Here is a 17,813-nt window from a genome sequence, read left to right on the forward strand (position 1 = left end):
CTTGGGCTTTCTACTGAAATCGGCAAATCTAAAAAGGTGGTGTTAATTCTATGATAGAAATTGTGAGATCAAGAAATTGGATCTTGAAATGACATTTTTTCTATCACCGGTTAGTAGACTCTTGTTAATTTCTTCCGTTTTCGTTAACTTATCCATCTTCTTACTATCGATTCCTGTAAGTGTCACGGCAAAAATTAATTCTTTACTATCAAATTTTTGGTGGGCGGAAGGGAGGCAATGAGTTGTCTTCATTACTTAATTTTTTTTTTTGACAACAATAAACTTTGATAAATAAAACAGTTCAAACTACATAGGTTACCTTAAATTACAAACAAAGGAACAGAACCACACCTAAAACTATTTGATACCCAAGTAACAGAAGAAACAGTACAAATAGTTTTAAGCGAAGAAACAAGACGACTCTTTTTGAACGGTGGATGGTAATGAGCGTCGAACTCGATAAAGTGGACTTTCTTTCGCTTCATTCGCATAATGGCAATTGTACTGCGGGTGTACCTGCAAAAAGAAACTGACAACATAGACCTTTTCTTTGAAGTGGCAATTGCGCGACTCTTGCAACTTTTAGTGAGGGAACGATCCTTGGGGACTGTAGTAAGTTCTTCCAAAGTCTCCCGAAGATTGACGGAGGTTTGGGAATCCGCAATTCGTGATGTATGAACAAGGCCTTAGTTGCTAAAGTGGTTTGGAAGATTATCAAAATTAATGATTCTTTGATCATTAAGATTTATGCTACAATTGCAAATTGGAATCTTTTGAGCTCAATTTTGGAAAGGGACACCAAGACATCTTTCATGATATATGGTGCAACACCCTGGCTTAAACTTAGGGTTGGGAATGGTCACTAACGGTAGTTCGTCAGGCTTTGTATATGGGCTACAGATTAACACGGGTCCTTTCCAGAGCATTTTGCCCTAACTAATGCGCATCTCGGGAACCTTCCTAAGAGGTCACCCATCCTAAGACTACTCTCAGCCAAGCACGCTTAACTCTGGAGTTCTTTTCTATGGATGACCAGAAAACAAAGTGCACTTTATTGATATGACTAGTACTTTTAATCCTTTTAAGCACTAGTCATATTTTAAACTTATAAATGAGACCTTTTTAAGGGGGTACCACACCTGAATAACGTCTTCGCTTCAGTGGATTATTACACACCCCTCACTTGAAAAAAAGCAACATCCTTGTTGCGCCTGCCAACATCTGACCGCAGTCATGCCCACAATCCTCACCCGCTAGGTAGTGGCTGACCCGGGTACTCCTTACCACAAGTTTACCACACGGTCAGTTGCTTTGATACCACTTGTAACACCTCGGCCCAAACCTAGGGTCGGGAGCGATCATTCACGGTAGCCCGTGAGGCTGTGTACATGACCCACATATTAACATGTGTCCTTTTCAGCGCATTTTGTCCTTACTCATGCGCATCTCAGGAACCTTCCCAGGAGGTCACCCATACTAAGACTACTCCTAGCCAAGTACGCTTAACTGTGGAGTTCTTTTGCATGGATGATCAGAAAAGAAAGTGCACTTTGTTGATATAAGTAGTACTTTCAATCGTTTTAAGCGTTTGTCAAATTTTAAGCCTATCAATAGACCTCTTCAATGGGGTACCCCACCCGAATAACGTTTTCAATTCAGTTAAGTATTATTACATACGGAAAGGTATAAAGTGAGGTTATGAACTACTTAAACCATGTATTGTTTGGAGCATTTTTAGCCCTCCGGCAATAAAATCTGGAGTACCAAATGGGTGGAGAATGGAATTTCTGTGCCCAGGGCGAGGATTGGATTGCTGGAGCTGACCACGACGATATTTTGAGATGGACGGTGTCTGTCTCCAACCTGATGTGCTACATCCTCTATGTACTAAGAGAATAAGCCTCACAACAGTTTTCCCTCAAAAAACACTCCTACCTTAAAAACAGTTGAGAATGAATAAGGAAATAAATAAAAATTTAAAGTAAATTGGCAACCCATAATTTCATTAATGAAAAAATGTAATAACAAATTCTATTCATAATAAAGGTAAGTTGATAAAATTTATGAAACGATATTATTAGTTTCGTGCAAAAAAATTACGTTTTTTAAGTAGAAACACATTTCATGACATTATTATCTTGATTGAGTTTGCAGGTTCAAATTATTTTTTCAAACCTAAATACAAGGGTAAGACATGTGAAAAATTATTAATGGGTTGTCAAAATAAAATTTAAAAATTAAAAGTAAAAGTTTCTATATATATCATGCAGTGCATGGGATCTATTCTAGCTAGTTAGAACATTAAGAAGCTATTCCTAGTATTTTTTGTGTAACAAAATATAAACTATTCCTCTTAGTATTACTGGTTGTTGTGATTCCTTCTACTGGAATAAGACTTGCTTGGATAAGTACAATGTTAAAAGTGCATATCCTAGAGCTCTTTGCTCATCTTTGATAGACATAGTCGATCACTCAATCCTATGACTCGAGGAGCGGGTCTCTCTTGACTAAGGAATTCTTAAAAAAAAACTATGTAATCTTCTATAGTTCCAGGACCTTATATTTGGAAGATCATGATTTGGAAAATTTAACTGATTCACTACTTGTGAGGGTGGAATTTAGACGTGAAAACTCAACCATGGTTTGTTCTGGCAACCGTTGCCATAATGCAAATGCGATTAAATTGTTGGAGCACCTTTTCAGACATGCCGTAGTTAGTAGATTATGGGCGGGGTGCTCGCTAGGAATCAGAAGTGAGTCAGGAATCATGTAAATCAAAAGGTATGGATTATTAACTGGATCAACCTTCTTCTAAAATGAAAAGATGACAAAATCAGAATTTTTTCTTTCTTGAAACTAATCTTCTTTATTTGGTTGTCACGAAATGCATTTGTAAATCTTGAAGTAAATTTAAGGGGGATGCTCAAGTCCTTCAATAACTTAGTGATTTTTTTTTTGCCCCAGGGGCCTGGAAATAGAAGTCTAAGTGTCTAACGAAAAGGCTTATGGGATTCGAAAGGGCGAGGATGGCAAGGGTAATAGTTGACCGGGTTAGGGATATTAATTCACCAATGCTAATAGAAAATAAAGACGAGGTAGATAATTAAAGTGAATTGATCGATGGATTGAAATACTTCATTGAGGTGGATTATGTATTGGGACGTGGGCGAGACTATTACGGAGGGTGGCAAGTCCTTCCCCACTTCAGAACCTATTCAAGCTAAATTTGTATGCCTTATGCACGCCTTAAAATGGGCTTTTGAAAATAGAAATAAAAAAAATTATATTCACTCTCTCTCTTTTTAAGGTATGGTAGTAGCTACGGTGGGGAGCGGGAGGATCAGCCGGTCTTGGGTGAGGTGGAATGGTGGTGGGATAGGGGTGGTCAGAGTTGGGGAGGGGGACGGAGGAGGGCGTCGTTGGTAGGTGTTTAGGGTTTGGTGATCTCTTCACTCTCTCGTTTTTAAGGGTTATATATTGTTTGTGTGTGAAATGAAAGGAGCAAGTCGGATTAACTTTGGAAATATTGTGTATGATTTAGTAAGGTGTGTGTAGGAAATAATACGCCCTAAAATTATGAAAAATTCTTAGGTCCTCCGGGAGGACCATTAATGTGTCCTCCCTAGCCAATAAGAAGCCTTCATACCTATATTTATCTTATATTTAACTTTTTATTTATTGCATTTAAATAGCAATGAAGGCTTCTTATTGGCTAAGGAGGACACATTAATGGTCATCCCTGAGGACCTAAGAATTTTTCCTAAAATTATTGTGGAGTATTTCTATAATCTCTCCTATTTGTTATATTGTTTATCTCTATCTTTTATTCCTGCTAGGTCTCTGAATAGGAGACTCATAGATTAGCTATGCTATCTAAAATTCATGTAACTATTTTATGTCATCACTTTTTAAAAACATATAACTATCGAGTATTGTGAGAATATTAATAGGGAAAATATGGTTTAAAATTCTAAACAATAACGACAACATACATAAAAGACTACATGCTATGTTCCCTTTTTTAAATTATGATCGTCCGGTCTAAAAAAAATTATTTTAAGTTAGACAATTTTCTTCTGAATGTCTCGAAGAGCTAATGCTGATGGGTTTAGTATCTCTACTTATGTTATTATTGTGGTATTTTAATGATATATAAGGTAAACTATATTGCATATCCTATTGCTCACGAATGCGTTAAAAAACACGTATTGCAGAGCTGATGTTGATGGGTTTTGTATCTTTACTTCTGGCGTTTGTACAAGATAAGGTCCAATATTGGTGCGTACCGGAGAAGTTTGTGGATCACTGGCTTCCTTGTCTTTCAAGTGATAGCGGTTCGCATCTTCAGTTCTCTTTGTCATCGTATCGAAGACGTCGTCTTCTAGGGGAGGAAGGTGAAGCTTTCACTTGCAAGGAGGTACACTCAACACTTCCTTTTCTAGATTTACATATGTTATAGTTGTCCTAATGGCCAACATAGTCCTAAAATTCGATATTCTTACTAAATTTTAAATGGAATGCCATAAATATTTTATTGGCAGTTAACAAAGGGGTTGTTTGCTAGAGGGAATTTTGGGAAGAGTCAGGGAATAAAAGTTAATTATTCCCTTTGTTTGTGTTTCTTGACAAAAACAATCATTCCCGTTATCTATCTCATTTTATCAAACTCCTTACCCATCACTCCAAAAAGAGTGAGATTTTTTTTTTCCTCCATTTTACTTAGCCTCCTCGCCGTAGTCCCAGTGTCTCTTCATTGTCGTTACCAGTTCGAACAACCACTACCACAACCTCTCCATTACCACTTCTCACACCCACTTTTCACCAGACACATCAATACTATCACCACCACGACCTAACACCAACTATTAGCACCCCCGAGGCACATCTCAGCCACCGTCATTGACACACCCTCCCTACCCCAGTACCCCGTCCGCAAGTCCACCATACATAACGGTGAACATCCGCACATCCATTTCAAAAACCCCACCCTTAAAATCCTTCCCCACTCATAAAAAAAAATACCAGATTTACTGTTGTTACGAAAGGAGGAAGATTTTTCAGGGCTTAAGGGTGGTGTTTATGGTGGTGGGGTGAGATTTTGAAATGAGGGTGGGGTTGTGTGTGGTCGGTGGAGAAAAAAGAGCGCGCCATTGACAGTGACTAGGAGTCGCTGTCGTTGTCGGCAATTGAGGGTGACGGGCGGAAGTCTTCTTGGTTGTTTGTCGTGTGGAGGTTGGTAGTCCATGGATAAAAAAGGGTTGGATGTTGGGTTAGTGTTATCCTTTTGATGATATAACCAAACAAGGAAATTTTTGGTGATTCAATTATTTTGGGATTTGTTATATCACGTTCCCTGTTTTACTTGTTACGCCCCCTATTTTTTTTTATTTATTTCTATTTTGCCCTTAAACTATGTATTTAGTTAACTAAAATATTTCTAGTTTTTTATTTTATGATTTTTGGAGACGGTTTTTTACAAAATTAAATAAAATTAAGTCGTACTCATTCATTCAAGACGATATTAAATCGTTACAAAAAATCGTCTTGAATGAATGAATGAATGAAAAAATTATATCGTTTCAAGAATAATGATTACAAGATTTAAAAAATAAAATAAAATTTAGCGGCACACATAACATGATTTAAAAAAATACAAAAATTGGCCTCGTCATGTAGCTTACAAGACACAGCCAATGACCCGTCATGTGGATTACAAGACATGACCAAGGACATGTCGTGTGAATTACAAGACACGGCCATGCACTGTCATGTGGCTTACAAGACATGGCCATGGACCTGTCATGTAAACCACATGACACACCCATGGTTTTGTCGTGTAAACCACACGACATGGCCATGGCCGCGTCTTGTAATTCACATGACACCACCATGGCCGCGTCTTGTAATTCACAAGACAAGGCCACCTTTTTTTTTTTTTTTAAATAGTGAAAGTAATTGCAATAGTTGGTGGAAAATACGTCTTTTTAAGACCGGGTACATATTAAATTAATTACTCTAAAAATCGCCCCAAACTAAATTACGACAAAGCGGTAATTAAATCAAAAATGAAAAGTTCAACAAAAATCATTTACTATTATACAATTATTAGTTATTGTAAAAGATATTACCAAAATCCAATAATTATAAAACAATAATTTAAAAAACGTCTCCGATTATAATTTTGTAAAACCCGTCTCCGAAAACCATAAACTAAAAATCGAGAAATATTTTTTACTTTAATTAATTAAATAGTCCAAGGATAAAATAGGAATAAATGAAAAAGTAGGGGCGTAACAAGTAAAACAGGGGGTCTGATATAACAATTTTGATTATTTTTCCCTTGATTACATTTCTTACTCTTAAATGAATTGAACCAAACGGCCCTTAATTCTTAAATCAAGTTTTTAGTAATTATGTATCTCTTGTGAATGAATTGATTTATTATAAGAGGATGTACATCTAGAATACTAGAATGGAGGTATCTTGGTTCTTACCCGGAAAATTAGGTAAGGCAATGGGTAGGATATGGATAGGGTGAAGGCATATTCATATTTATTTAATTTTGCCTCATTCATATCCCTCCCTTATCCATTTAATAATTTTTCATCTATCTTTACCCTTATTCATAGGATAAAACGGGTGAAAACAGCACTTGTTGGATATTTCCACCTCAAAATTTAAAGATGTAAGCGTCAAGTTTTGGAGACAACAAAATTTCGAAAGAGCAAAGCGACTAATTTTTACATCAAATTAAAAACCGAACTGCCCTCGTATTTATACAACTCAAAAACTTTGGGAGTTTAGACAATAATTTAATACTGAACAGTAATATCACCCAATTAAAAAGGCTTGTGAGTAATCTCTTCAATACCATTTTCTATCTGTCAATTGAGTAACAAGAGAATAAAGAAGAGTGAAAAAAATAGAGTTTCAAAGTTAGATTTTTTCATAGGGATATAATTTTATTTTTATCAACGTACGGAGGAGATGAACCATTTGACAAACACAATGAGTGTTTATCTAAACCACTTGGTAATAGAAGTAGACCTTTTGCGACTTATAAAGTAGTGACACTTACATGTGGGTTTATATTCCACTAACAATGATGATATTATGATATTATCTCAATATTTTCAAGACTCCTATAAATTGCGAGATAGAGGATTGTTATAAGAGCATCAGCAATGGACGTTCTTAAGAGGTGTTCTTAGTAAGGAAGGAACAGAGTACCGTTGTTGGATGTGGTTTGTCGAGGGTTCGTTTGTCAGTGTTCACACCGATGAACGGAGTTCATCCTTTTAGAAAAAAATGAGGATGGAATAATTGAGGAAAAAATGATCCACATTGTGGGAAACACACACAAAGAAAAGTAGGAGTGTACTTGGGTTTGCTCTTCACGCACCAAAAATGCAAAAGTGGGAAAGCTGAAGTTGTGGTCCAATCCCCACACTTGCAATTATTTTAAGGGTTTTTTTGATAACTACTCTCAACTATAAACATTTTTTTTTTGTAATTGCTCCCTACTTAAAAAAAAGAAAACTTTAAAAACGGCTACCTTAATATTTACTTTGATTAAAATTTGCTACAAAAATTCATTTACGATACCCATTTTTCGAGAAAAGATGCTTGTTTGCGACGATCTTTGCCGAGGTCGTTTGATGGTCAAACGATAACCAAAATACGATTTCTTGGATGTTTTGGAATTATGAGACTGCAAATTTCACACTAACTTGAAAAAATATCCTAAACCTTAGGAAATCGTGCTCAAATTAGACCGCAAAAAACTTTGAAACTGACCATGTTTAAACGAAAACAGAGTGCAATACCAGGCCCTATTCACGACCATTTTTACACCATTTAGGATCACCTTGTAGCACCCCTATTTCAAAATTTGCAGTCTTAGGATTCCAAAACATCCAAGAACTCTTATTTTGGTTATCGTTTCACCATTCAACGATCTCAGCAAAGATCGTCGCAAGCAAGCATCCTTTTCGTACCTGAGAATGGATTTTTGTGGCAAGTTTTAATCAAAGTAAATATTAAGATAGCAATTTTTAAAGTTTTTTTAAAGTAGGAAGCAATTAAAAAAAATGTTTATAGCTGGAAGTAATTAACAAAAAAACCCTTATAATGTACCCATTATTTGGGTTCTATTTTTAAGATCAAACCCTCATTGTTGAGAGGAGTTCTTAAAGAGTCGAGTTTGTTATTAAGCGAGGTGGCGTCTATGTGTCAAAGGACAAACTCATTTTCAGTTCCTCCATTGTTATTGCTCTAAGTAACCTTATCAATGTGTTGACAATTATATAAATAAGGGCTTGCGTGGATTGAGGGTAAAAGGAGGGGAATGAATATGGGAGTAATAGTTAAGGTACATTTTCCATGTTTGGCATGAGAGTAATGTAAGTTTTATAGTCTAAAATTAACATGTTCTAGTCTCATAATGAACATCTATAAACTGAATGCGGAAGAGATAAAAGAGATCGACTACTTACCTCCAGCCATTGCTTGAAATAATTGATCCGTCTTAATGAATAACTCAATTCCTTATTCCCCAAATCTGACTTGGTTTCCAAACCCTCAGCCTCACAATTTAGATGGTGTATTTTCTTAATGAGGTAGGATTGGTGAACCTTAATCAGAATAAATATGTTCCCCTTATATAGGCTCTTGCCATCAAAGAGTCAACTGAACAGTTTCCTAAATTGTGAATGGTAAGTTATGGGAGATAATAGTGGAAACAGAATTCTAGGTAAATTCCACCATACAATGGACTAGCTTAATTTCCATAAAATAACTTAATTAAATATTAATAAAATACTTATTTATTTTATGGAATATCTTACATTCTCCCACTTGTTCCATTTAACGAGAGACACAACATATGGATCATGGCGACGAATTCTCTTAGAGCAAGAATTAATCTTCCATGTATCACAATATATCAAGTCACTCACACCACACACATTAAACTTAATGAATAAACCCCATGTTTACTCGAGGTTCAAACAAAATGATATTTCTCAACATAACTTTAATAAATATGCGCATATAAATCCAAATGAGAAAATATCCAACTTAATAAAAGTTTCTTACAAAAAACTTAATGAATGTACTACATGATGGAACCAAGTCCCATTCTCACTACATGATTCTTGAAAGTCTTAATTGGCATGCCTTTAGTCAAGGGATCTGCAATCATCAACTCTGTGCTAATGTGTTCAATGATCACTTTCTTTTCCTGAACACGCTCCTTTATGGCTAGATACTTTATGTCGATGTGTTTACTTCGACTTCTACTTTTATTATTCTTAGCCATAAACACAGGAGCTGAATTATCACAATACATTCTTAGCGGCTTACAAATAGAGTCAATAACTCTAAGCCCAGATATGAAACTTTTCAACCAAACACCATGTGAGGTAGCCTCAAAACAAGATACGAACTCAGCCTCCATAGTAGAAGTAGCCGTCAAGGTTTGCTTTACACTCCTCCATGACACAGCTCCATCAGCTAGCATAAACACATATCCTGATGTGGATTTACGTGAATCTATGCAACCAGCGTAGTCGGAGTCGGAGTAACCTACTACTTCAAGATTCTCAGTCCGTCTAAACATAAGCATGTAATCTTTAGTACCTTGAAGGTATCTCAACACTTTCTTTGCAGCCTTCCAGTGATCAAGACCTGGGTTACTCTGTTATCTTCCTAACACTCCAACCGCATATGCAATGTCGGGTCTAGTACAGATCTGAGCATACATAATGCTACCAACAGCTGAAGCATATGGAATATTCTTCATTTGTTCTTTTTCAATGTCATTCCTAGGATGTAACACCCTCATATTCAGAGGAGCCTTAACTAGGCCTTCCTTAGCATATAAGGGCGTTACCATCTCGGTTGCCCGAGGTAAGTAGTCATCAAAAGTCGATAAAAGAACAATTATAATTATTTTACAAGCGTTACAACTAACTTAACAAAATAAAAATACAACTCGTGAAATACACACTATCTCTATCAAAACTCGTGAGGACTCATCCCGCCAGGACTCCAGCTATCAACGACATCAACACCTGCTAAGACTGACTGCTCACCATAAGGGATCACGACATACACATAAAACAACAAGACAACCACACAAAGTCAGTACTGAGATAAGACAGGACAAATCCAACAACATCTATCAACACAACACAACACATTCGGTCACACACACAATCATACCCACTCCAATCAATCTCCGTCACCGACTGTCCACTAGACCAGCCCTGCCAGTGGGGGACCGCAGCCGTACCCACCAAATCCACGCTCATCATACCGAGCGATAACCCTGTCCCATTAATGTGCACATCCCCTCCCGTGGCGGGTTCCACGGAGGGCGAAACTAGGGCGTGAAGCCACTCCCGCAAGTGACTCCACTCAGCCAAGGACGCACCTCGATAACCAGAGACAAATAATCACAGACAACTGCAATACAACAACAACCAACAAACTGTATATACCAACCGACTACCGCATATACGCTGCCACACAAACACAACCACAATACCACAACCACGACACGACAACCGACACACTAGACTATCCACAGAAACTGAGTAGGCGAACCTACCTTTAAGAAACTGCAACCACTCCATGCCAACATACGAAATATCCAGCAATCAAGCAACACCTATATCCACAACACAATCATCTATCACTACCAAGCAAACCCTAATTGCAAAGACAAGGATGTGGGTGATGATGACGACATACCTACAAGAGGAAACCTGGCAAAAGACCGCTACCCGACTCAAGCTATGCCCTCTTAAGGCACAAGAACCTTCAAAGGCTTCCATGGAGGTTATATGGTGAAGGGAAGGGAAAGAGGCGACCTAAGGATCTGAAGAAATGAGGCGGAAATGATTTGCGGGTTTAACAAAACGCGACTATAAACCCTCGTTGAAAACCCGTTACTCGATCGAGTGGCCCACATACTCGATCGAGTATCCAAGCTACTCGATCGAGTAGCCTCTACTCTATCGAGTACCACACTTACCTCTCAACCCAAGGTAACTTTGGTACGCACTTCTAAGGACTATTACCGCTCCCAAGGTCAGTCAACGCTGGTCAAAGGGTCTCTAAAAGGGTGGGTATTACATAGGGCACTGGTCCAAGCAGAACCGGTCACCTTTCACAATTGGTACTACACTTGGTGAACAATCTTTCATCCTGAATCTTTCAAGTACTTTATTGATATAGGCCTCTTGAGACAACCACAAAATGCCTCGAGATCTATCTCTATGGATCTTAATGCCAATGACATAAGATGTCTCACCTATATCCTTCATATCAAAATTACTTGAAATGAATTGTTTCACCTCATGTAGCAACCCTTTATCATTGGTTGCTAGCAAAATATCATCCACATACAACACTAGAAAACAAACTTTACTCCCACTGACCTTAAGATATATATATTGATCCATTATATTTTCTTCGAAACCGAATGAAGAAATAACTTCATGGAATTTCTTATACCATTGGCGGGAAGCTTGTTTTAAACCGTATATGGATTTATTTAGCTTACAAACCAAATGCTCACCATTTTTAGAGAATAATCCTTCAGGTTGTTTCATATAAACCTCTTCCTCTAAATCACCATTGAGAAATGCTTTTTTCATATCCATCTGATGTAACTCGTAATCAAAATGAGCTACTAATGCCATGACAATTCGAAAGGAATCCTTCTTTGATACAGGAGAAAAGGTCTCCGTGTAGTCAATTCCTTCCCTTTGAGTGAATCCTTTAGCAACGAGTCTTGCCTTATGTCTCTCGATGTTGCCAAGTGAATCTCTTTTAGTCTTATAGACCCACTTGCACCCAATAGGTTTTACACCATCAGGCAATACAACGAGATCCCAAACTCCATTAGATGCCATAGAATTCATCTCATCTTTCATATCATTCATCCATAAGTTAGAATTTGTAGAACTTACGGCTTGTGAAAACGACATAGGATCATTATCAGCTCCAACATTATAATCCAATTCTTGTAGATATACTTCATAGTCATCAGGAATAGCCGATCTCCTTTCACGAATAGATCTTCTTAATGGAACTTGTTCATCCTCATGGTGAACCTCTTCCTCATTATGATCTACCATATTTTGATCGACATTTTGTGGAATTTCTGTCAGTGGTTGTGTAACACTCGATTGAACTTAGGAGTGTGAATGACAACCAATCTGTCACTTGAATCAGAGGGTGGAACTTCATGATGATCCCTCTCCAGGACAATGTCCTGAATTAGGTCACTCCCACTGATCAAGTCATTCTCAAGAAATTTAGCATTTCTTGATTCCACAATCCTTGTACTATGAGATGGACAATAAAACCTATAACCCTTAGACTTTTCGGCATATCCAATGAAATACCCACTAATAGTCCTTGGATCAAGTTTCTTTTCTTGTGGATTATACACTCTCACCTCCGAAGGGCATCCCCAAATGCATATATGTCTCAAACTCGGTTTCCATCCTTTAAATAACTCAAAAGGTGTCTTAGACACAGCCTTGGAAGGAACCCGATTTAATATATACGCTGCCGTCTTAAGAGCATCAACCCACAAAAATGAAGGAAGTTTAACATTACTTCTCATACAACGCACCATCTCAATTAATGTCCTATTTCTTCTTTCTGCTACATCATTCTGATCTGGAGAACCAGGCATAGTGTATTGGGCAACAATCCCATGCTATTGAAGAAATTTAGCAAATGGACCAGGTGCTTGCCCGTTCTCAGTGTATCTACCATAGTATTCACCACCTCTATCAGATCTCACAATCTTAATGCGCTTACCGCATAGGTTCTCTACTTCAGCCTTAAACAATTTAAAGGCATCAAAAGCTTCATCCTTAGAATGAAGTAAGTAAAGATACATATAACGTGAGTAATCATCAATAAAAGTGATAAAATATTTTGGATCATTAGTGTTCATGTCCGGACAACAAATATCCGTATGTATGATTTCTAATAGGCTAGAACTTCTCTTTGCACCTTTCTTAGACATGTTAGTTTGCTTACCCTTAATGCAACTAACACAAGTATCAAAATCAGTAAATTTTAAAGTATCAAGTACTCCATCCTTTACTAATCTTTTTACCCTCTCAATGGAGATATGTCCCTGTAACACCCCCATACTCCAAGTGCCTTACCAGGACCACTCAGGTATGAAGACATTACCATCTCGGTTACCCGAGGCAATGATAATCAAACAACAATAGAGAAACAATGTTTAATATAAATAATTTAGTGAATAGATACAATCCTCAAAACCAAACCAAAAGTACGATACATGATTTCAAACTGACTGTCTAACTGAAATGTAAATAAACTAAAGGCTACAGCGGAAGACTCCTATCATCACGTCGTGGCATCCCAGCTATCCCAGTACTCATCTCAATACCTGCTCAATATCTGCTCACCATCCCCGAATGGATCACCGCAGGTTTACAAAACAACACCGGGTCGATGACTAATCACACAATCAATATGTATAACAATAATAAGACAAACAGATGACTTAAGCTGTCACACACACGCACACACGACCAACCAATTCCCATCATCTCAATCCCGATCGTCCTTTGGACTGGACTACGCCGATGGGGGACCGCAGCCGTACCCACCAAATCCCCGCTCCACATAGTGAGCGATAACCTTGTCCATTAATGTGCACATCCCCTTCCGTGGCGGGTTCCACGAAGGGCGAAACTAGGGCGTGAAGTCACTCCCGCAAGTGACCCCACTAAGCCGAGAACGCATCTCGAGAACCATCAACAACAATCACCACCACAAACACAGTACAATCATTATATCAAACAACCAAATACAACACATCACCAATATCCCATTATGGGACTAATGCTGAGTAGGAAATCCTACCCGGAAAGCACAAACAATGATCAGACGGTATCAACAATTTGTATCAAAAAGCCTCTTCTACGAACTCTCCTCCTATCATATAACACATAGAGGCTACACATCACATACTACACACAAAAACCCCCAATCTCTAAATTAGGGTTTAACCAAAACAAGGGAAAAACAATAAAAAGGGTACATAGATCTTACCCTCGACGCAAGGAACTCAACAATACGAATAACGACAAGAACTGACCGTCTGAACTCCGGGAATTGCTAAGAATGCGATTAGGAAGATGAACTGGTTGCTTTCTCTCTTAAACAGGGATTTAGGTTTTGTAAAAGTGATTTAAAACAATGACGACGAAACTTAAATACCTTAATCGCATAATTAACAAAACCCGAGAAAACTCCCCGTAAAAATAGGACACTCGATCGAGTACCCAAGGTACTCGATCGAGTACCCCTTACTCGATCGAGTACCCTGACTACTCGATCGAGTACCCAACAGTCGAAACTATTCTATTTCGCAACTTACCCTTACTCGACAGAGTAAGGCCTACTCGATAGAGTACCCCAAGACTTATAAATACGGAGTATTACAGTCTTCCCTCCTTAAAAGGAACTTCGTCCCCGAAGTTCAAACCACTACTAACAAAGGTACTCCCACAACATTCCCGACTCAAAAGCCAAACAAAAATTTAACATAAAACATGATACTAACCCAACTCATCCCGACAAACATACTGACACTACATATAAAAGGTGTATAAAACTCTTAAAACTGCTCGCGATCATCTCCTACCCCCCTAAAAGAAACAAGGTTACGTCCCCGTAACCATACATACCTGATCAAAGAGGAAAGGGTAACGCTCTTTCATAGCTTCCTCTGGCTCCCATGTAGCTTCCTCGGTCTCGTGGTTAGACCACAGGATCTTAAGCAAAACTGTCTCACCACTCCTAGTCTTTCTAACCTTTCGGTCTAGAATCTGCTTAGGCACCTCCAGATATGATAAGGACTCATCTAGCTCTAAGCTCTCTGCCTCTAACACATGTGACGGGTCACTCACATACTTCCGCAGCTGCGATACATGAAACACATTATGCACTCTCTCTAACGCAGCTGGTAAAGCCAGACGATAAGCAACTTCCCCAACTCGCTCTAAGATCTCATAAGGCCCTATAAACTTCTGACTTAGCTTGCCTTTCTTCCCAAATCTCATAACCCCACGCATAGGAGACACTTTCAAAAGAACCTTGTCCCCAACTTGAAACTCTATATCCCGGCGATGTAGATCTGCATAACTCTTTTGCTCGTCCCGAGCCGCTCTCATCCTTTCCCGATCATCTTAACTTTCCACCATCTCATGCACCATCTCTGGCCCTAGAACCCTTTGCCTCAAAGACTGTCGTCCCAACAGATTGGACTCCTACACCTCCTCCCATACAAAGCCTCAAACGGTGCCATACCTATCTTTGGTGTGATAAGCGGTATTGTAAGAAAATTCTATCAAGTCCAACCTCTCGCTCCCGCCTACCACCAAAATCCATCACACAAGCTCGCAACATATCCTCAAGAGTCTTGATTGTTCTCTCGTCTGCCCGTCTGTCGCAGGATGAAATGTTGTACTCATCTTCAAAGTTGTTCCCAACGATTCCTGCAACTCTTTCCAAAACCTCGATATAAACCTCGCATCTCTGTCAGACACTATGTCCTTAGGGACTCCATGTAACTTAAGCACGTTCTTTCGATAGGCCATAGCCAATTGTGCCTTAGTCCATGTATCTTTCATTGGAACAAAGTGAGCTGACTTGGTCAGACGATCCACTATCACCCAAATCATGTTGTTACCTTGTTGACTCTTAGGCAAACCCACAATGAAATCCATGGAAATGGATTCCCACTTCCACTCAGGCACTTCTAAAGACTGAATCTTACCTTGTGGTCGTTTCTGTTCCCCTTTAACTCTCTGGCATGTCAAACAACGGGACACAAACTCAGCTGTCTCTTTCTTCATCCCAGGCCACCAAAACGTTTTCTTCAAATCCTTGTATAGCTTGTCTCCACCTGGATGAACTGAATATGGTGTGCAATGCGCCTCTGTCATGATTGTCTTTTTCAACTCCTCGTCATTAAGAACACACCACCTACCATCAAACCTCAAACTACCATCTGTATGAATAGAAAAGCGGGACACTGTCCCTTTCTCTACTCCAGCTCTCCACTCAACTATCTTAGGATCCAAAGCCTGTTTACCTAAAATATCATCATAAAACTCAAGATGTACTGTCATATCACCCATGGCATCTCCTTTCTGCATCATATGTATCCCAAAACTCGCTACCTCATCCCTCAGCCTCATCAAGGATAGAGCTGTACACAGAGAATGTACACTCTTCCTACTCAAAGCATCAGCAACAACATTGGCCTTCCCTTCATGGTAGATGATCTCCATGTCATAATCGCCAATCAGCTCCATCCACCTCCTCTGTCTCATGTTCAACTCCTTCTGCGTGAAGATGTACTTAAGACTCTTGTGATCAGAAAATACCTTAAAGATTGCTCCATAAAGGTAGTGTCTCCAAATCTTGAGAGCAAACACCACTGCACCCAACTCCAGATCATGAGTAGGGTAATTCTCCTCATAAGGCTTCAACTGCCTAGAAGCATAGGCAATCACTTTACCATTCTGCATTAACACACATCCCAACCCATTCTTCGAGGCATCCGTATAAACCTCAATTCTCGCTCCCTTCAGCAATGCTAGGATATGAGCGTGGTCAAACGCTCCTTTAATGTTTGGAACGCCGTCTCACAACTCTCATCCCAACGAAACCTCGTTCTCTTTCTCATCATCAACGCTGTCATCGGTCTAGCTATCTTGGAGAAATCTTTCATGAACCGTCTGTAGTATCCAGCTAAACCCAAGAAACTCCTAACCTCAGCAACATTCTTTGGTGCTTCCCACTTTGTCACTGCCTCAATCTTCGCCGGATCCACAGCTACCCCATCTTTAGAGATCACATGCCCCAGAAAAGCAACTTTCTCTAACCAGAACTCCCATCTTTCTTCTTCACGAAAAGAACTGGTGCTCCCCAAGGCGATACACTTGGTCTAATGTATCCCTTCTCTATCAAATCATCCAACTGCTTCCTAAGCTCCTCCATCTCCTTAGGACCCATACGGTACGGTGCCTTAGAGATTGGCCCCGTCCCTGGCTTCAACTCAACGGTGAAATCTATCTCCCTCTTCGGTGGCAACCCCGGAATCTCCTCTGGAAAAACATCTACAAACTCTCCCACCACTGGTATCTCATCAACTGTCGGAATCTCTATCCGGTCATCTCTCACATGGCACAGGATCAAAGGACATCCCTTCCTCAGATAAGACTTCAAGGTAACAGCTGCAATCAACTTAACTTTGGGTTTGACTAGAAACCCAGGATAAGACACACTAACACCCTTTGGACCTCTTAAAGACACTTTCTTTTGATGACAGTCTATCTTAGCTTTATACTTTCCTAACCAATCCATCCCAACTATCATCTCGAAACCGTTAAGAGGAAACTCTAGCAAGTCTACAGGGAAATCAACTTGCCCAACTATCAAAGATACATCCCTAAACAATCTCCCACACGATACAGACTCACCCGAAGGTATGAAAACTTGTTCACTAACAGATTCATATACTCTCAAGCCCAACTGTTTAACATGACTCGAAGACACAAACGACTGAGAAGCCCCCGAATCGAACAAAACAAAGGTAGGAATACCATTAACAAGGAATGTACCGGTGATAACGTGCGCATCTTCCTCAGCTGCCTTCTTCTCCATCATGAATAACTTGCCAGTGGTCTTCGTCCGCCTCCCCGAAACAGTACTGGCTGATGCGGTCGGCTTAGCACCCG

At 39.2% G+C, this 17,813-nt stretch overlaps 1 protein-coding gene across 1 annotated transcript in view; it reads left to right on the forward strand.

Moving 5' to 3' along the window:
• LOC141657482 (MLO-like protein 1) overlaps nucleotides 1-17,813 on the forward strand; it is a 42,490-nt gene that overhangs the window by 3,485 nt on the left and 21,192 nt on the right. The window contains exon 3 of the mRNA XM_074464732.1: nucleotides 4,215-4,417. Within this exon, the coding sequence (XP_074320833.1) occupies nucleotides 4,215-4,417 (203 nt within the window). The remainder of the gene's footprint in view (nucleotides 1-4,214; nucleotides 4,418-17,813) is intronic.

This window comes from Silene latifolia, chromosome 5, assembly GCF_048544455.1.
Source record: "Silene latifolia isolate original U9 population chromosome 5, ASM4854445v1, whole genome shotgun sequence".
Taxonomy (NCBI): domain Eukaryota; kingdom Viridiplantae; phylum Streptophyta; class Magnoliopsida; order Caryophyllales; family Caryophyllaceae; genus Silene; species Silene latifolia.